General features: G+C 42.7%; 1 protein-coding gene across 13 annotated transcripts in view; it reads right to left on the bottom strand.

Annotated features, from left to right (window-relative positions):
* The window catches only part of spag17 (sperm associated antigen 17), a 221,117-nt gene that overhangs the window by 153,617 nt on the left and 46,725 nt on the right, over window positions 1–20,775 (bottom strand). For all 13 annotated transcript variants that reach the window (XM_069888414.1, XM_069888425.1, XM_069888424.1 and 10 more), the window contains 4 exons: window positions 17,230–17,319; window positions 11,760–11,873; window positions 8,353–8,503; window positions 4,843–5,058 (listed from right to left, as the gene is read on the bottom strand). In XM_069888414.1, the coding sequence (XP_069744515.1) occupies window positions 4,843–5,058; window positions 8,353–8,503; window positions 11,760–11,873; window positions 17,230–17,319 (571 nt within the window). The remainder of the gene's footprint in view (window positions 1–4,842; window positions 5,059–8,352; window positions 8,504–11,759; window positions 11,874–17,229; window positions 17,320–20,775) is intronic.

The raw sequence follows: 20,775 nt of genomic DNA, 5'->3' as shown, positions 1-20,775 counted from the left end.
TTTTCATCTTTGTCATATAGCTTATCATCTGCCCTCTAATGAAGGCTTTCATTGCATCCCATAATATAAATTTGTCTTTCACTAATCCTGTGTTTATTTCAAAGTATCTTTTAATTTGGCATTCAATAAACTCCCTAAATTCCTGTCTTAAGTAGCATGGAGTTTAACCTCCACCTATATGTTCTTGGTGGGATGTCCTCCAGTTCTATTGCTAATAATAGGGCTGAATGATCTGATAGTAGTCTAGTTTTATACTCAGTTTTCCTAACTCTCCCTTGAATATGGGCTGACAACAAAAACATATCAATCCTTGAGTAAGTTTTGTGCCTACTGAAATAATATGAAAATTCCTTCTCTCTTGGGTGTTTCCTCCTTTACATATCCATGTTTCATTTTCTGCATCGATTTAACCATAAATTTGGCTACTTTATTCTTTTTACTTGTCTTTTGTCCAGTTTTATCCAACATTGGATCCAAATTGAGGTTAAAATCCCCACCTATCAATATATTTGCTTGTGTGTCTGCAATCTTCAAAAAAAACCCTGCATAAACTTTTGATCCTTCTCATTAGGTGCATATATATTGAGCAATTTCCAAAATTCTGAGTATATCTGACATTTTATCATTGCATACCTCCCTGCCGGATCTATTATTTCCTCCTCTATTTTGATTGGTACATTTTTGTTAACTAGTATGGCTACACCTCTAGCTTTTGAATTATAGGATGCTGCTGTTACTTTCCTACTCAGTTTCTCTTCAGTTTCCGCTTCAGTTAGATGTGTTTCCTGCAATATATCTATTTTTTCCTTCTTCAATAAATTTAGTCGCCTCATCCTTTTAATTTGGTTATGTATTCCATTAATGTTTATAATCATATAGTTCAATATGGTCATCTTATATCTTGCATACACCTCTTTTCCACCTCTTCGCCAACTCCATCCCTTTTTCCCCATTTTCATCTCTTAGTTTTCTCTAATTACACTTAATGTGCGACAACACAGTTGTCACCCCCGCAGTTCCCACATCCACAAATACCTTATCCCCAAAAGTTCCCTCCCCTCTCTGAGTTGCCCCATATCCTTTGCCAGGCAACCACAACTCCTCTTTTCATTTGGATTGCGATCTTGTTCGGAGCATCAACTGATTTTGCAGTGACGGTTATTCCCCCTCTACCCAGCCCTCTCCAGAAAACACTAAAAAAAAGCACTTAACAAAACTCTCTCTTTTTTTCCCTCCTTACACCCTTCCTTCCCTTCTCTTTTCCCTCTTTAGTTCTTTACATATACATTGTTTTTACATCTTTATATATAATTTATCGCCATTTTTCATTCTTGTTACATCTCTTCTCCTGTCCTGCAAACGTTCTGCGAATTCTTGAGCTTTCTCTGGATCCAAGAACAGTCTGTTTTGCTCCCCGGGTATAAATATTTTAAGCACAGCTCGATGTCTTAACATGAATTTGTAACCTTTTTTCCATAAAATCAATTTTGCTGTATTAAACTCCTTCCTCCTCTTTAAGAGTTCAAAACTTATGTCTGGGTAAAAAAAATTTTTTGACCCTTGTATTCCAATGGTTTATTATCTTCTCTAATTTTAATCCTTGCCCATTCCAGTATATTTTCTCTTGTCGTGTATCTCAAAAATTTTAATAAGATGGATCTTGGTTTTTGATGTGCCTGTGGTTTCGGAGCTAATGCTCTGTGTGCCCTTTCTATTTCCATTTCTTCCTGCATTTGTCTTTTCCAGGACCTTCGGGATCCATCCTTTTATAAATTCCTTCATGTCTGTGCCTTCTTCATCCTCCTTCAGGCCCACTCTCCTTTGATTGTGCACTTTTGTTTGGCTCCGAGAGCCATTTTTGTAGTCCACCAGCTGGAGAGTCACGACTCCGCAGGGCAGGCACTGACCTCAAGGGTCGGGCGCTCCTCACTACCACAGTGTCCTGTTCCTTTGTGCAGGTAAGGCCTTCTTCTTTCTTCTCTGGCGACTTTTCTACTTTTTTTTCCAGTTTTTTTTTACTTCCTCCTTCTTTAAAGCCATCTTCTTTCTCTTCTCTGAATCTTTATTTTCTATTTCTTATATTTTATTTTTGTTATGCTTTGCTTTTTCCTAACTTTTTTCCTATTTTCCTGAAGAGGGCTTGTTTTCCTGACCGGTCACTACTCCATCACGTGACTCGTCCAGGAATTAACAATTGTTGACCCCAATGAGGGGTTTTTCACCCCATCACATCTATTTTCTTCCACAAGAATCTAACCTTACACCTATAGATGACGGCACTGAACATCCACCCTCGACGCCAACATATCCACCGTCCCCTACGACACCGACCATTGGACCTTCTCTAACTCAGGTATCACCACCACAAGAGTCTCCAACTCAAATCTCACTCCCACAGGACCTGAGATGGTCGAGCCACCGGACAGACTCAACCTGTAACTGTAACTACAAATACTCCACTTGTGTACTCTTAATTTAGCGCTTAGTCCATTATTTTACCAGTCTGTCATGGCTGAATTCCAATTTTTTTTTTTTTTTTTTTAAAAGGGGGGTGGGTGAGTGTTGTGATCTTTGGTATTGCATGCTTGTAGTTGCTTGCTGTTGGTTGATATGGAGGACTGGCGCAATAGGCTGTCTATGGGGAAGTTGCCCCCTTGCTTGCAAATAGGTGTTCCTGTCTACTGCTCTCAGCTCAGATTGGGACTAGCCTCATCGATGGTGAACACTGCCATGCTCTTGCTAATAAAAGCCTATGTTATTCACATAACTCCTGTCTCGTGAGTTATTGACTGTGGTTCACTCTTCAAATTTTAGCTGGTCAGTTCATAAAATATTTTATATTAGATTCCTGACTTCAGTCCACAATGCTGGAAAGACATTCCTATCACATAGGCTTTGATAGGCTAATAATTCATTTTTAAAATTGAATGAATAAACAAAGTATAAATATAGTAATTAATACCTGAACTGGGTGGTTTCTTGCAAGACATGCTGCAATTCCTACAACTCTGTCTATTAAGATTCAGAGGACATGTTCCTGCCTTGTCTGATACTTTGGTAGATATGTCCATTGGGAGGGAAAAAATGAAACCTCAACTTCATTACCAAGAAAGCTCCCAGAAAAGCTAAAGTGTATTTGACAATAACAAAATTTTATGAAGTCTGACAAATGCTGCAGCTAGTTTTCTCTAAAGATTTTGATTTCCAACATTAAGTAATTGTTTTTAACAGAGCTCGGAAGCAGATACCTATTTTAAAAACAATGAAGAATTAAACATTAAAGTATTCATCCAAAAACATACATGACTTTTAGCTCTCTTCAATGGTGCTTGATAAATTGCAAAGGAACATTTAATGGAGCTGGGTCAGGGATATGAGAAAGAATATGGTAGGCTTAAAATATGGAGGAGAAGTTGAAGCAAGGCCAAGAAGATATTCTTTTTAATTCATGAGTGGGATGTGAGCATGGCTGTGAGCTCAGGATTTATTGTTGTTAACTACTGCTGAGAACATGGTCCTTCTGGAACTTTTCCAATGTCATTCATGAATGGACAGACATACGTATAACAAACAAAAAAAAAACTGCAGATGCTGGCATTAGTGCAGTACACAATTCTTCTTTGGCTTGGCTTCGCGGACGAAGATTTATGGAGGGGGTAAAAGTCCACGTCAGCTGCAGGCTCGTTTGTGGCTGACAAGTCCGATGCGGGACAGGCAGACACGGTTGCAGCGGTCGCAGGGGAAAATTGGTGGGTTGGGGTTGGGTCTTTCCTCCTTTGTCTTTTGTCAGTGAGGTGGGCTCTGCGGTCTTCAGTACACAATAGTGATGGAGTAATTCATAGGTCACACAGCATCCATATAAGAAATAAAAGGCAGTTGATGTTTTGAGCCTGAGCCCTTCCTTGGGAAAGTCTCTGGGATTTGGGGGTCCATGAAATCCGAGCTAAATCTGCTGCTTCTGCAGATGGAGACGAGTAAGTAAAGAAATGTTCTCACAGAGGCAAAATGGCGTGGCCATCCTACATCCCACATGATCCAACTTCCCAATCAACCTAACATCTGGGATTCGTCAAGGGCCTTGATAAAGTTCATGAAGACAACATCATCTCCCCTGCCCTTGTTAATCATTTTGGTGACCTCAAGAATGATCACAATCTAATCTAAAATTGAAATATTGAACACATAAATACATCCAACAATTATTTTTGTCAATAAAAAAAATCACTTTTTAAAAGTTTTCAATGCGACAAACAGTAAATACATCATTTTTTAATGCTTGCCCAGTATTAATGTTACCCATACTAAAATGATTATTATACAACTAGAAACAGCTAGAAATAGTCAAAAGATCAGGGAGTATTCACAGAAAGAAACAAAGTGCAGCTTTCAGGTGATAGCTTTTCTCATTACAGGTGCTACCTGACTTGCTGGACATTTTCAGTGTTTTAGATTTCAGATTTCCAGCATTTATAGTATTTTGCCTTTACATTGATTAATCAATAATTGTTTTACAAATTATCCAAGTTGCGTGCCATTTATTCATGATCAAGAATAAGTTTTAGTATTTTTTCAATATTAAGAGCCTGGTTGAAATGTTTTGTGCACTATTTGCTATTTAATGCCAAATTTACAATGAGTAAATCACTGTAAGGTTGTAATTAGATATTCCATAATTATATAACATTTTCTGATTAATTCTAAATAAAAGATTAAGTTACAGAGAGATCATTGGCAATAAATAAATTTTATAATCTCTGTATCTATTCAACATAATAATAAGAATAAGAATTCATTTTAAAAACAGATCAATTTAAGAAATTTCATCTGCTTTCAAGGAATTACCTGCACAATTGTTTTGTGAGTATATCTTCTGGACATGAGCAATTTCTTTTGCAAAACTGACAGGGTCATCCCAGGGCATATACGTCGATTCAACCTTTTTATCTAACATGTCTTCCTTCACTTCCAATTCTCCATTTTCATCCACTTTGGTAAACTTCATGCTCTCAAACAAAAATTGTCTGAAAACTCTTTTCACTTCAGAACTTGTCAACTTTTCTAAGTAAAATCATACAAAGTTGTAACTTGTCAATTCGATTAACTACTTAGATTATCAACTCTGGTCATTAACCTGAAACATTCATTCTGTTTTTCTATGCTATTTCTATTACTTTTTGGATTTCTGGGTCTCTGCTCGAGACAAGAAGATAATACAGTTAAGATCATGAATCACATTATACAAGTGTAATAGAATGAAAATTCCTGGTTTTCCTTTGATTTTTTCGCACCTCCCACAAGTATGTTCCAAAATACTTTTGAACTACAATTTGTCAAGTAATGGTAAACCCATTTTCAAGTTAAAGTGGTAATGTCCCATAAATTGTGATGTAATATGGAACAAATTAACATGTTTTTTTCTGGTGTTCATCGACAGTTTGTACATCGCTTGTACAATTACATCTTTGATATCCTTAACCAGCAGAATATATAATGTGGATTTAGGTGGTAGTACAAGAACGTTACCCTTCATAATGGCAACTCTTCCTTGATGCTAGAAATAAAGGATAATGCTTTGATTCTTTTTTAGTTTTGCAAAATCAAAAGTCACTCTACATTTTTAAGGCAAAAATGGAACTGGCAGATACACAAAATATTAAAAGAGGAAAAGAACTATGGACTTTTGATCCCAAAAATATATATAGATAACTTTGGCTTGGCTTCGCGGACGAAGATTTATGGAGGGGGTAAAAGTCCACGTCAGCTGCAGGCTCGTTTGTGGCTGACAAATCCGATGCGGGACAGGCAGACACGATTGCAGCGGTTGCAAGGGAAAATTGGTGGGTTGGGGTTGGGTGTTGGGTTTTTCCTCCTTTGCCTTTTGTCAGTGAGGTGGGCTCTGCGGTCTTCTTCAAAGGAGGTTGCTGCCCGCCGAACTGTGAGGCGCCAAGATGCACGGTTTGAGGCGATATCAGCCCACTGGCGGTGGTCAATGTGGCAGGCACCAAGAGATTTCTTTAGGCAGTCCTTGTACCTTTTCTTTGGTGTACCTCTGTCTCGGTGGCCAGTGGAGAGCTCGCCATATAACACGATCTTGGGAAGGCGATGGTCCTCCATTCTGGAGACGTGACCCATCCAGCGCAGCTGGATCTTCAGCAGCGTGGACTCTATGCTGTCGACCTCTGCCATCTCGAGTACTTCGACGTTAGGGATGTAAGCGCTCCAATGGATGTTGAGGATGGAGCGGAGACAACGCTGGTGGAAGCGTTCTAGGAGCCGTAGATATACACACACATACATATATATCGTGTGTGTGTGTGTGTGTGTGTGTGTGTGTGTGTGTGTGTGTGTGTGTGTGTGTGTGTGTGTGTGTGTGTGTGTGTGTGTGTGTGTGTGTGTGTGTGTGTGTGTGTGTAGCAATTGTAGTGGAGCATCAAATAGTTTTAGATAATTTTCTCATCAGGATTTTGGATAAAGCAGTTTCTTAATGATCAGTTATTTCAGCATATGGCTGGACCATCAACTGAACCCACTTTTTATAACTCCCAAAATATCATTTCCTGTGACCCTCCCCCCACCAAAATCAATCTTATATGCCTCATACCCCAGGCTGAGGTACATTGACTTCAGCTTAGTGTTTAACATGATAATAGCTCAGAGGATGTTGGATAAAGTGGACTCAACAGCCCTCACTGCCACTGGATTTCTTGATGGAAAGAACACAATCTGTCTGGATTAGTAGAAAAACCTCAAGCCCATCACATTGAGCACTGGTGCAGCTCAGCTATTTGAGCCCAGGCCACGACTGTTCGGGTTTGCTGACTCATGACTGCATTGGGGCCAGATTCAGGTCCAACACAATTTATCAGCAAACAATGATGAGTTAAATGACAGAGAAGAGGTTGAAAGCTCATAAAATGGCGTGAGAACAACCACCCGAGTCTCAACATGGACAAGACAAAGAGATCATTGTGGACTTCAAGAGGACAAAAGTTGACCATTCTCCACTACACATCAACGGTTCCTTCGTGGAAAGAATGGAGAGCACAAAGTTCTTTGGGGTGCATATAAAGGACAACCTCTCCTGGACTCATAGCACCTCCTCATTAGTCAGGAAGGCACAGCAGTGCCTACACTCCCTCAGAAGACAGAGTAGGACAAGGATACTGACCCCCAACTTGACACCCTTTTACTGGAGCACAATTAAGTGTTCTGTCTGGCTGCATCATTGTGTGGTATGGTAGCTGCAAGCATCAGTCCGAAAGTCTATACAGAGGATCATTAAAAAAAACAACCAACTGAAAAACCTCACAAAGATAAGCGTATACAGAGCCGTTGTCATACCCACACTCCTGTTCGGCTCCGAATCATGGGTCCTCTACCGGCACCACCTACGGCTCCTAGAACGCTTCCACCAGCGTTGTCTCCGCTCCATCCTCAACATCCATTGGAGCGCTCACACCCCTAACGTCGAGGTACTCGAGATGGCAGAGGTCGACAGCATCGAGTCCACGCTGCTGAAGATCCAGCTGCGCTGGATGGGTCACGTCTCCAGAATGGAGGACCATCGCCTTCCCAAGATCGTATTATATGGCGAGCTCTCCACTGGCCACCGTGACAGAGGTGCACCAAAGAAAAGGTACAAGGACTGCCTAAAGAAATCTCTTGGTGCCTGCCACATTGACCACCGCCAGTGGGCTGATAACGCCTCAAACCGTGCATCTTGGCGCCTCACAGTTTGGCGGGCAGCAGCCTCCTTTGAAGAAGACCGCAGAGCCCACCTCACTGACAAAAGGCAAAGGAGGAAAAACCCAACACCCAACCCCAACCAACCAATTTTCCCTTGCAACCGCTGCAATCGTGTCTGCCTGTCCCGCATCGGACTGGTCAGCCACAAACGAGCCTGCAGCTGACGTGGACTTTTTACCCCCTCCATAAATCTTCGTCCGCGAAGCCAAGCCAAAGATGTACTGTGGATGCACCATGGCCTGCAGAAATGCTGTTTTGTAGAGTTCTAGATGTACAATCAGATGATAATAAATTTGAAATTGGGTAAATTTATAATTGCCAGTTACACTACTAATCTCCATGTCTTTGAGATGTGGGAGGATACTGCAGCATCCAGAGGAACCCCACGCGGTCACAGGGAAACTAGGCAAACCATGCAGACAGAACCTGAGACCATTAGCTAACTTGAGGCTCTGGCACTGCAACATAGCAGGAGCACTAGATGTGCCACTACACCACCCTACCTATTGTACATCTCAGTATATTAATAAATATAAATAAACAGCAAAATTAGGAAAACATCTGACTAAAATAATGGAATGAGAAAGCTGGGTCGTAATATCTTACCACTGGTACAGTAGTACATCAGATCTTGAATACTGGCCAATCGTTTCTCATCAATCTCAGACAAAGGAAGTGTAAGATTAAGATACTTTGCCACTGGTAAAGTTTTCATCATTTCCTGCTCGACCTTAGCAGGTTCGAAGCCGTGTATTACCTGGAACAGCAGCAAGGTATTCAATTTTTCATAAAATTGTTTTCTCTCAACAACTTGGATTGAGGAAATGGAGAGAAAAAAGTACAAGAATCTCAATAATCTATTTAGCCATTTTAACCTATTCCACCATTAATTCCATAAATGTGCCCTTTCCCAATACTGTATTCTTGAAAAATTTAGTTAGCCAAAATTCCTCTGTTCCAGGTTTAAAATTAAGCTTGTGTCAACTGTTTTTTTTTTTTACAAATAGGTGTTTGGAGTGTTAAGGTGTTTTCTAAGGGCAGGAAGGTTCAGGCAATTCTATACAGCACCAGTGCTATCAGTAAAAAGTTTGTATATCCTCCTTCTGTCTGCCTGGGTATCCTCCAGAATATCCGATTCCCTTCAAAACATACTGTTAATTGGGGTTTGTGGACTGGAAGGGCCTATTGCCATGTTGTAGGTCTCAATTTAACCTAATAATTTCAGCCCTGAAAGGCCTGATTCTAATTTTAAAACAATGCCCATTCGACCTTGACTCTCCAGTCAGAAGAAATCGCTTCTTTATCTACCCCATCACTTTCCCATGAGCTACTACACTGTGATACAGTCTGAGTTTCAGCCATAGATTTTTGTAATTTAAGCTTTTTGGAATCCAGATACCATGCTGGTAATTCTAGAGTATTCCTCCATCATAAACTCAGGCAAGGTGCATAGAATTAATTACTGCAATCCACATCAGGTCTAACCCAGAGATTTATGTAGCTTGACAAAATATTTGTCAATTCTTCTCTCGATATAATGGTGTCCATTTGCCTTTTTGATTATTTTTTGAACCAGTCTATGATATTTTAATGATCTATGTACTGTATATGAACATTCAAGTTTCTTTGGAGTTTCCAGTATAATAAACCCTTTGCAGAATCCTAACAATATGACTATGAATAGTTAAGTTCTTCATAACTGGCACATCCAAATCTATTGCCTTTGATCACAGATTTAATGAATGGCTGATTAATTATTAATTTTAAGTTAAAATATAGAATGATTACATTACAATGAAATGACTATATAAGACAAGATCGTAAACCATTGTGAAAGAAAAAAGTCCAGAAAACAGAAGTTCAGTTGTGATATTGAAATTATGCCTTTGACAGATTTTACACTCCAATACCTGGGGGTAAAAATAGATAAAGATTTACGCAACTTATACAAACTTAATTATCTCCCTTTGCTCCGGAATATTGAGGAGGACCTTGATAGATGGAGGATTCTGCCCATAACATTGGTGGGCAGAGCGAACTATCAGAATGAAGGTGATTCCAAAACTTCAGTATCTTTTTCAGTTGTTACCCAATTCATTGTTATGGGTTTTCTTTAAGATGCTTGGTGGATGTGTCATAAGGTTCCTGTGGAATGGTAAGATGGCGAGAATCTCTATGGAAAAGTTAATATGGGATCACAATTTAGGGAGGGGTTAAAATTACCAGATAAAAAAAAAATTATTGACAGCCCAGGCAAAGTTTATCACCTCCCTCTTTGGTGGTTGGGGGGTGGGGGGGTTCTCCCCTCCTGGTCACAAATTGGACTAAATGCAATAGGTGAAAAGATGGTGGGAGAATTTATATACAAATGGTACACCACATTAATTTTAAAGAAAACAGATAACCCCATACTAAAGCATATTCTTCAGATATGGCAAAAAAATAAACCAGTGTATTGGATGGAAAGTGGGGATATCTCCCAAAACACCTTTGACCCTGAACAAGTCGATACCCTTGACTGTGGATAATAAGATCCTCGATACCTGGTGCCAGAAAGGGACCAGGTGTATCAAGGACTGTTACAAGCAAAGAAAGCTCATGTCATTCAAGCAGTTGAGAAACACATATGGTCTGTCTAATAGAACATTCTTCTGCTATCTGCAAATAAGATTTTTTTAAGGGAAAAATTAGGACCATCTATGACCCTGCTAGGTCAAGTAACGTGGAGATACTAATCCAACAAGGCAATGTGTGTAAAATTATTTCTCAAATGTATTACATATTCCAAAGTGAGGGCCCGAAGCTAGGCTTACACAGGTCGAGGGAGAGATGGGAGTCGGACTTGGGCACAACAATCAGTGAAGAATGGTGGCAAGGCCTGTGTCTGGACAGTGTGACTGGGGTCATCAACGTCAGATACAGGTTGGTGCAATATAACCTTTTGCATCAGCTGTACCTCACACCACAAAAATAACAAATCAAAGCTGGAAATTTCAGAAATGCCTTAGGTGTGGAACGGTGTGGAGGTTGGAACTTTTCTCCACTCCACCTGGCTTCGTAGAAAGGTGAGATCCTTCTGGGAAGAACTGGGGGACATTTTGAAAAAAATTACAAAAGTCGATTTTCCACAAGATCCTTCTGGGAGATATTGGAAATGTGAGTTTTTTTACTGTTCAAATATTAAATTCAGTTTGTGAAGGTTGCCTTGGCGTTAGCAAGTCTGACTCCCAACTAAACACCACATGATGGAATGTGGACATGCAGAACTGTATTCCGGAAGCATGACATGTTCGTTAAAGTGCGGCAGCCATATCTGAAATACATGGGTATGTAGATTGACTAGCTTTCCCTTCCCATGAAATATGGATATTATAAAAATCTGCTTTAGTAGGGAAAGGATTGGAGTTAAGGACATGTAGGTGACGTGCACATTTTCTTTTTTAGCCTTTTTTAAAAGATTGTTTTATTTTAGTTTGATTTTTCTTTCAGTTTTTTAAATTTCTTACTTGGGTTATTTAGTTAATTAGGCTGTCCTTTTTTAGGTTTCTGGTGGGGGCTCTGAACTCCACTTGTATTTACATAATGTATAAATGGTCTGGTTATGTGTTTGGGGGCCGGGTGGGGTGGGAGGGAAATAAAACAGACTGTTTGTTCTATGAATGTTGAAAAAAGATTGCACTGATTGTTGAAATTACTTTGAGATGTAAAAATCAAAATAATATTCAAAAGCGGAATAATTACCCAGAGAATTGAGCTACAGTTAATTTCTGACAGTGCAAGAAATCAAAGGTTTATTCAAATGTTCTCTAGAATGGTTTACAGTAAGAGTTTTGTGGGACTCAGAGGAGTTTTACAGCAAGAGGATGAACCCAAAGTCAGACATTGCTGAACAGATTTGTCAGAAATTAAACAACAACTAGATTATACAGAGTACACTTACGATAACTCTCAGCCATGTGCAACCACTGAGAGGGTGAATAACACACATAAACAGACAAAAAAACCTAAAGTACCTTCAGGTGATGTGTCCGCTGAGTAATATTGTCATGGAGATTAAGGAGGAGGGGCTGTTTCAGCTCTTTATGTGGTGTCATTTGTTCATATTTGTCCATCCCCTCAATTATTTTCTGTGCAATAACATCAATCAGAAAAATATATTATACACCCATCAGATGCATTGTTTGAAAATCTATTCATAGTTAAAAAGTTCCACACATCTTCAAGACACCTTGGTAAGGCATCATAATCATGAATTTAAGTATCTAATTATTTTGAAGATTCGAAGAAATGTTCAAAGATTAGATTTAGGAATAGATTCAGAAAATGCTTGTAACATATTAGCACAGAGCATTTTTTGAAGGAAAATATGAAGTTCTGGTAAAACCTTTCAGCAGAAATCACAAGAGAAAATCTAAAATGTGATGGTTGATAAGTCACAATGTTCAACCACTGGATGGACTGGCTAGCCTTTTCCCATCTGCCACTAATGCAAGTTTCCTATATTATAATTTCAATATCTAATTTGCATTTATGACCCGTGGTTCTGCAATGCAATGTCCTTATATAAATTTATATCCAAATTCTGATTCAAAAAAAATCCATTCAATGTAGATTTGGTGTCGATTTTATGAATAAGAAAGGGATACACAAACTGCACATTTTCCTGTCTGTTTGGCTGCAGTTTGAGTGGAAGAAGGTACCTATTCCTCCTTTTTAAACATAGGTAGCTGCATATCCTCTTGTGGCTCAGGGACTTCCTCATCTGACAGAAGTATGTCTTCTTTTATCATGTCATCCTGCATCTCGGCTGACCTCCCACACAGCGGGAAGATGGGAACTGTGGCAGGAATGCCAGCCAATCCCAGGCCAAGGTTCCAATGACACAGGACCTTGTCGTCAGTGCCTGGGGTCCAAATAAATGTGTTGGCCAGTGCAATAAATTAGCTACGACTTCAAGGTTTTGGTGTGTGTCGTTCTTCTCCACGCTCACGTAGTATGAACGCTACGTTGGTGACCCCGACAGTCCAACCAGCAGTTGGACCTAAAGATGACGGACCAGGCGGAGCCAGAGAGCATCTACACGGTCTCACTCAGGCTCCCAACGTTTTGGGTGTCGCAACCACACATGTCGTTCGAGCAGCCCAAGGCTCAGTTCCAGCTTCGACACATTGGCGCCAATGACACCCACTACTTCTAAGTCATGAGCGTACTCAATCAAGAAAGTGGCAAGAGTCGTAGACTTCCTACGGCAGTCTCCAGAGCAAGGCAAATACATGACCCTCAAAGAGCTGTTAACCTGCGCTTTTGGGCTCTCCTGGTGCAAGAAGGTCACCTGATTGCAACATAAAGATGGATTGGGGGACAGGTCCCTGTCCGCCCTAACGAGCAAGATGCTCGCTTTGACTGAGAGCCATAAGCCTTGCCTGCTCTTCGAGCAGATAATTTTGGAGCAGTTGTCCAAGGATATCCAACTCTCGCTCATGGGCAAGGAATTCAATGACCCTTGGAGGCTCGTGGCCCAGGCAAACTTGCCCTGGAGATCGAAGAAGGATACCAACACCATTGTAGACCACATCAGCAAGCCCCACGAACAGCTGACCGTGAGACCACGACCAGTGGAGAGGCAATTTAATACCTGGGACAATTCTGCTACTCTCATCAGTGATGGGGTGCGGAGGCCTGTCGACAACGCCCACCCTGGCTAACCATCACTGGCTCACGTCATAACCTCCTCTATGTTTGAGCATCCTTGTCAGGCAGGCGTTTCCTAGTCGACACCGGTGCCAAGATAAGTGTCCTACCCCCACAGGCCTCGACACCCACAACAGCAAGCAGGGCCCAGCTCTGCCATCTGGACTTTTGGTACCCACACCTTCCCCCTCTGGTTTGGCAACAGTTGGTTTACATGGACTTTTACGTTCGCAGCAGAGGTGCAACCGCTCCTGGAGGTCGACTTCCTTCATCCCCACTCCACTGTCTGCTTGTGGATCTCAAGGGACAGTGCCTGGTAAATGCCAGAATTTTTCAGAATCTACCTCTGAGGGAAGCCAAACTACCCGCCCCCCCCCCACCTGGACTCTAGAACAGTTCACCCGCTTCCTGGCAGAGTTCCCCTCGACAGTGGCGTCACAGTTTTCTGCGGCCGAGCCAAAGCACGGGGCAAGCAGTGGGCTGGAACCTCCCAGTTGCATTCATCTATTTGGACGATATCCTCATGCAGCAGCTACAAAGACCACGCCGCCCACCCGATTGTGAGAGTTCGGGCTGACAATTAACAGCCTGGACACTGTTGACTTCCTGCAGCATAGAACAAACAAACACAGGGAAACACCCCTCCCTGAAAAAGTCAAGGTGGTCTGGCTTTTCACCAAGCCACATACAGTAAAAGGGCTACAGGAATTCGCTGGTAGGATAAACTTTTACCACAGATTCATACCAGCAGCAGCCCGCAACATGCACCCACTCTTCGCTCTGATGGCGGGCAAGTCAACGGACATCATCTGGGACAATAAGTCATCTAGGGCATTGCAGAACGCCAAAGACGTGCTGGCAAATGCCACCCTCCTGGTCCATTCTAGACCAAAGACACCTACCGCTCTGGCAGTGGATACCTCCAGCACAACGGTAGGAGGAGTACTGGAACAGCTTATTGAAGACCAGTGGCAACCCCTGGCCTTTATCTGCAGGCACCTCTGCCTACCAGAGCTCAAATACAGCACTTTTGACCAAGAGCTATTGGTGTTGTACCAGGTGGTAAGACATTTCCGTTACTTTTTGGAGGGTCAGCAATTCAATCACAAGCCACCTTTCCCTTTCATAAAGTTTCGGACCTGTGGTCAGCCCGACATCAGAGACACTTTTCCAAATTTACCATGGACATACAGCACATCGTGGGGAAAATTAATGTGGTAGCTGATGCTCTGTCATGCCCGCAATCGTGTCGGTACATGCCCTGTCCCAGGGATCAACTACGTGGGCCTTGCCAGAGCGCTGCAGCAGGATCCTGAGGTCCCCGAGTATAGGACTGCCATCTCTGGTCTCAGGGTGGTAGTATGGAAAATAAACCACATGAACTACCATTACTATGTAACAATTTACACACACGATGTTACCAAAGTAATAATCAATTATGAATTTACTACACAAGGCCACAGTAATGATAAGAAGGCAGGATATGATGAAACACATGGCTCTAGACATGATTAGATCAATGGGTGGAGAATAATGAAAATAATTGTGGTGAGCTAAGGGATGACGTCCCTTATGAAGTTATGAATGATTGGGTGCAGAAATGTGATTAAGTCAGGACTATCATATTAAAAAAAGGGCAGTGTCTCATAGCAATGGGCATTTCAGTGTCCAGGCTTTGATTAGTCACAGCTTTTGTTTGCAAATAAAGTCTTAAATCTTTCTGAAGAATTCTCCGCATTTCCTGACTCAATTTTGGACATCAAAAAACCACGATAGTAGATGTCCCCATTGGCCCAGGTAACCTGACATTGCTGTGTGATGTCTCCAGTGGCAGCCTTCGCCCCATTGTCCTGGACACATGGAGTTGCCAGGTTTTTGACATCATACACAACCTGGTGCATCCTGCAATCCAGGCCACAATCAAGATGGTGGCTCGCAGGTTTGTCTGGCACAGCCTTCATAAGCAGGTCAGCCAGTGGGCCAAGACTTGCACAAACTACCAGTCCTCAAAAGTGCAGACTCACTCAAAGGCATCCACACACTTTTAAACCAGCACAGTGCAGGTTCAGCCACATACACATTGACATAGTGAGGCCGCTACCAGTTTCCTGTGGGTTGAAATACCTGCTCACTACAGTCCAACGCTCCATCAGGTGGCCTGAGGCAGTCCCGCTGACTGATACCATCGCAGAAATCTGTGCCAGGGCACTCATTGATTTATGGATGTCCAGATTTTGGGTCGCAGAGCACCTCAGACAGGGGGACACAACTTAACACTGGGCAGCATTGGCTAACTTCTGGGGACACAGCTCCACCATACCACAGCATACCACCCTCAGGCCAATGGGTTGGTGGAGCAGTTTCATAGGCACCTGAAGGCAGCCTTGATGGCCTGATTCAAGGGTCCTAACTAGTGGGACAAACTGCCTTGTGTCCTTCTTGGGATTCTCACCACACTGAAGGAAGACTTCAATGCCTTGTTGGCAGAGATGGTGTACAGCGCACCCTTAATCATTCTGTGAGAGTTTCTGGTCCCTGAAAAATGCCCAGAAGACCCGCGGCCACCCTTGAAAACTTGCAGTGAAAACTGGGGTCTCTGGTCCTGCAACAACCCCCACCACACGGCCAGCCCCAACAAAACATTCCCAGGGACTTAAAGACTTCTCAGTATGTGTTCGTGTGAAGGGGCGCACACCAGTCTCCCCTACAATGACCCTACGAGGGGGGGACAATGGCTCCACTTTTGTCTTCAACATCGACAGTATGGAGATCTTTACAGTCGACTGGCTGAAATCGGCATAGCTGGACCATAACCAGCAGTCTCCACTCCTTCCCAGCAATGCAAGGGCAGACAGCCCAAGTCAACGGTCAATGGCTCGGTTCTGGGGGACATGGGGTCGTGTAGCAACCTGGACACGGATCAGCCCCCAAAATGGCTGACGAACGCGGTGACCGTGTGGACCTGTGGGTGACACCGGCCATCATCCTGGATGACCTCCCGCATGGCAGGAAGACGGGAATGCCGGCCAAACTCAGGCCGGCGCTCCGATAACGCAGGGCCCTGATGTCAGTCCCTGTGGCCCATATAAACATGACGGCTCGTGCAATAAAACAGTCTTGACTTCAAGGATTTGATGCATGTGTCATTATTCTCCTTGCCCGTGTAGCGTGAATGCTACAATGCCAACATTTTTGATTGAACTTTGTTACATTAGCTGTTTCTTTGAAATACAGAAATTCTACTTTAAAAACACGAATGTGAATGAAGATTGTACTTTTATCTCAGTTACTGTTCTCGGTTTGTGTAGGAGGATTAGATATTACATTGATCAAGAATACGTGATGGAATTTCAGCTAAAAAGTTCTAAAAGAGAGTCACAGTTGGATTTGTAACTCATTACAGCCTCCATGCATTAGTTGTGGATATCCATCATAGTGACGGAAAGTGGTGTGCTGTTCAACTTGGAGGAGTTTCAGTTGAAGGGATTGGGTGAAACATGGAGGGATTTGTAAAAGATGAGAGTTTAACATTTTGCATCGTACAAAATCTAATTCATATCAGAAGGGCAAAAGTGATAGGTCAGCAGGAATTTTCTGCAGAAAGGATTCGTGCTACTTTCACTCTTTATTTTCAAGTGCTATTTTCATTGCTAAACTTCTTAATTATTCTTGGGGTGATGATGCCAGTTACTGAGTTCTGTTTCAAAACTTAACAATGGTAATGAGAAACTCCATGAAGATAAGACAGGGAACAATAATTAGCACAGGAATGATGAAAGAAATCACTGTTACCCATTTTCTCCCAACATTGTGAACTGGAAGGTCAGCAGAATGTTCATTCACAGGCATGTGTTGAGGATCCTCGAGTTCTTTAATAATTTTCTGTATAAAAGTTTCAATGGAGAAAATATTATCTATACATCAAAATATCCACATTCATGTTTTCCTAGATCAGGTTCCCTTCTGTAAAACACTAATAAATATATATTTTTAGAATTTTTCCTTTACGAAATAGTTCTGGTGTAACAAATGTGGGAGAAAAAGGATTTACCAGTCAATACGTACATTCATAACAAAGAAGGCAAGCTTTTGGCAAATGTTCCCAGCAGACAAACTGCTAAACACTTAGCAAAACAAGACTTATTATAGAGTACATTTCCATATGGTCTGTTGTTTTCAATTGATTTTCCTTTTAAAACAACTCCAATTAATGCCATGGCACATAACCTATGGACTGAGGACCATATCCAGCCACTGGATAGATCAGTGAAGCCAACCCTCGACCTTATTGGGCACCCAGGGGTTCTCCCAGCACTAGATATAGAGGCTCAACCTAGACTAGGGATTCGACTGGGGCTGGTAGGGACAGAGGAAGGAGATACCTTGGAACAAAATACTCCATGACAATGGGGTCCCAGGCTAGGCTTCTAGGTTCAAGTTAACTTCCAGGTCTATTTTCAGCTTCTTGAGCTCTTGTACTGCATTGGTAAACATTATAAAATTACTACAACTCTCTAATCTTGAACAATAATCTTTGTGGATGATTTGCATATGAAAATGTGGGTGTAATTTGCTCCAATTTCAAAGCATGAAGTGTGTAAATGAATATAGAGTACAGATTATTAATATTCGTAGGAAATACAGAATATGATCTGAAGGATACAAATAATCTGAAGCAAATGAACATTGGTCCTCAGAGATTTGATGAGAAATACAAAGTTAGCATGAAGGTATAGAAGGTAATGAGAGAGATAAATGTTTGCATATTTTGCAAGATGGATGGAGTCAAAAAATGGGAAATGTAGTTAACATTCCTATTATCTTGTCAACGACAGCTGTCCAAGGATACACCTGTGTGCAATTCTGGTCACTATACTATCGGAAGGATGTGACTGAGCAAGACAGGGTACAGAAAGCTTCAACATTTTACAGACAGAGATGAGAAGCAGGTTCTTCTCTCAGAGGTTTGCACATTCTTGGAATTCACTACCATGGAGGACTGGGGGCTTTATGTATTATAGAAGAGTCAGGAATCAGTCAGGAAAGTGGAGTCAAGACCAATGATTTAAATCAGTTCTGAATTAGGTCAGAAAGAAGCAGGTCAGGAAATTACAGAAGTGGCTTGTGAGAATAGGACACATTGGTTAAAAGAAAAGATGGAAGTTGCTGATAAGGAAATATTTTGTAATTCTTAAAAGATCTATTCCTCTGGAGATAAAAAAAAACTAATAAAAGGATGATCCATTAGAGCTAACTAATGGTGCAAAAGATGTTTAAAGAAAAGACGGAGTGGTAGGCCAGAAAAATGGGAAAAGTTTAGTAAAGAATGAGTTAAAAAAATGTAGACATAGACTACCAAGAATGATAAAAATAGATGAAAAAGTGTTTTTAAAGCTTCCATAAGAGAAGCATATAATTTTGGACCCTCTGTCCATTTTTCCCAGTTCTGATGAAATGTTTTTGGCTCGGAACTTTAATTCTGTTTCCCTTTCCACAGATGCTACTTGACCTTCTGAATATTTCCAGCAGTTTCTACCTTTAATTCAGATTTCCAGCATTTGCAATTCTTCGATTGTCAACATTTGTTGTGATCTTCCTAAATGCTTGAGATTCTGGAAATGTGCCAGCAGACCGGAAAAGTGGAAATGTAACAACAATATTTAAGAGAGGAAGAAGGCAGGAAGCGAGAAGCTATAAGTTATTGAATTCACGGACTATTGGTTGAGAAAATACATTTGAAGGAATTACCATAAGGTAGTCAGAAGATCATGAAAGAGAAAGAAAAATCTTGTTTTACAAACATTCATGTTTTGGAGGATGTTATGATCAGAGTAAATAAAGGGGAGCATGTGGCGACTCACCACTAGGTAGGCGAACCGGCCCCGCTCGTAATCCACATGGCAGGGCAGCCAGCCAAAGGCGCCGTCGGGGGGTGGGGGTTTCCCTTTCTTCTCAGCACCAGGCTCAGAAGCCCACGCTGGGGGACCACGTGACGCCCGAGAGACGTCAGCGACCCCAGCGCAGTTTTCAGCCAGGTCCGGGCTGGGAGTATAAGTCCAGCCCGGCAGCCAGTTTTCTGCTCACTGAGCTCAACCTGTCTGGTTGTGCATTCTTTCAATAGCGGTGTAGCTGCTGCTACAATTGGTGACCCCGACTGGTTCAAATGTCTTTGAACCCAACATGAGCGAACCTGGGATCAGTGCTATAGCCGTCAAGCTGCCTGACCTCTGGGTTCAGGAGCCAGAGACCTGGTTTGGCCACGCAGAGGCACTCTCACGACCGGCCATCTGCGCGCTGACACCCGGCCTCGACTTCAACCAGCTTGCCCATGACCAGAAGTCCGATGAGGAGACGCGAGCCTTCAGGACTGCCATCGCGGGCCTGTGGTTCCGAGACCTCACGACTCCTGGCGGTGAAGGCACCGTCCTGTGTGATGTCTCCGTAGGCACCTCACGGCCAGTGGTTCCCAACCAGTGGCGCAGGTAAGTCTTCCATCACATCCACAGGCTTTTGCACCCGTCCATCAGGTCCACAGTCTGTATGGTGGCAGAGCAGTTTGTCTGGCATGGGCTGCAGAAGCAGATCGCGAGCTAGGTCAGAACATGCACCCACTGCCAGATGTCCAAGGTGCACAGGCACAACAGAGCACCCGTACAAGAGTTTGAGCACATCCGGAAATGGCTCAGCCACATTCACGTGGACATAGTCGAGCCCTTACCAGTTTCCCAGGGCCACCGTTACTTGTTCATGGTGGTAGACTGCACCAGTCGTTGGCCCGAGGCAATCCCGATGCTGGATGTCTCCACGGATTCCTGCTCCCGAGTTCTGTTGCACGGTTGGGTTGCCCGGTTCGGCGTTCCAATTCACCTCACCAGCGATCAGGGCGCCCAGTTCACCTCTGCGCTCTGGGCACAGCTCGTCAATAGTTCGGGGGATAGAGCTACACTGCACCATGGCCTATCACCTGGAGACCAATGGGCTGGTTGAGCGTCTGCACCACCATCTTAAGTCAGCACTTATGGCCCGACTCACCAGTCTCGACTGGGTGGATGAACTGCCTTGGGTGCTCCTGGGCATCTGCTCCATGCCCAAGGAGGATCTGCAGGTGTCATCAGCTGTGCTGGTCTATGGCGCTGCCAGGTGAGTTCATCAACACACCTCATAACCCCCAGTGGTCACCGCACGAGTTACTTTCCCACCTCTGGGCCCACTTGGACTCCTTCACGTACCCACCGCTGCACAGACATGGCACACAGCCATCTTACGTCCCCAGCGAACTGCACTCCGTAGAGTATGTTTTTATTTGGCGGAACCCACCCGTAGCACCTCTGCAGAGAC

Source organism: Narcine bancroftii, chromosome 7, assembly GCF_036971445.1.
Source record: "Narcine bancroftii isolate sNarBan1 chromosome 7, sNarBan1.hap1, whole genome shotgun sequence".
NCBI classification, from domain to species: Eukaryota; Metazoa; Chordata; class Chondrichthyes; order Torpediniformes; family Narcinidae; genus Narcine; species Narcine bancroftii.
Note: the sequence above shows the minus strand (reverse complement) of the source record. Positions and strands in the feature narration are given on the sequence as shown.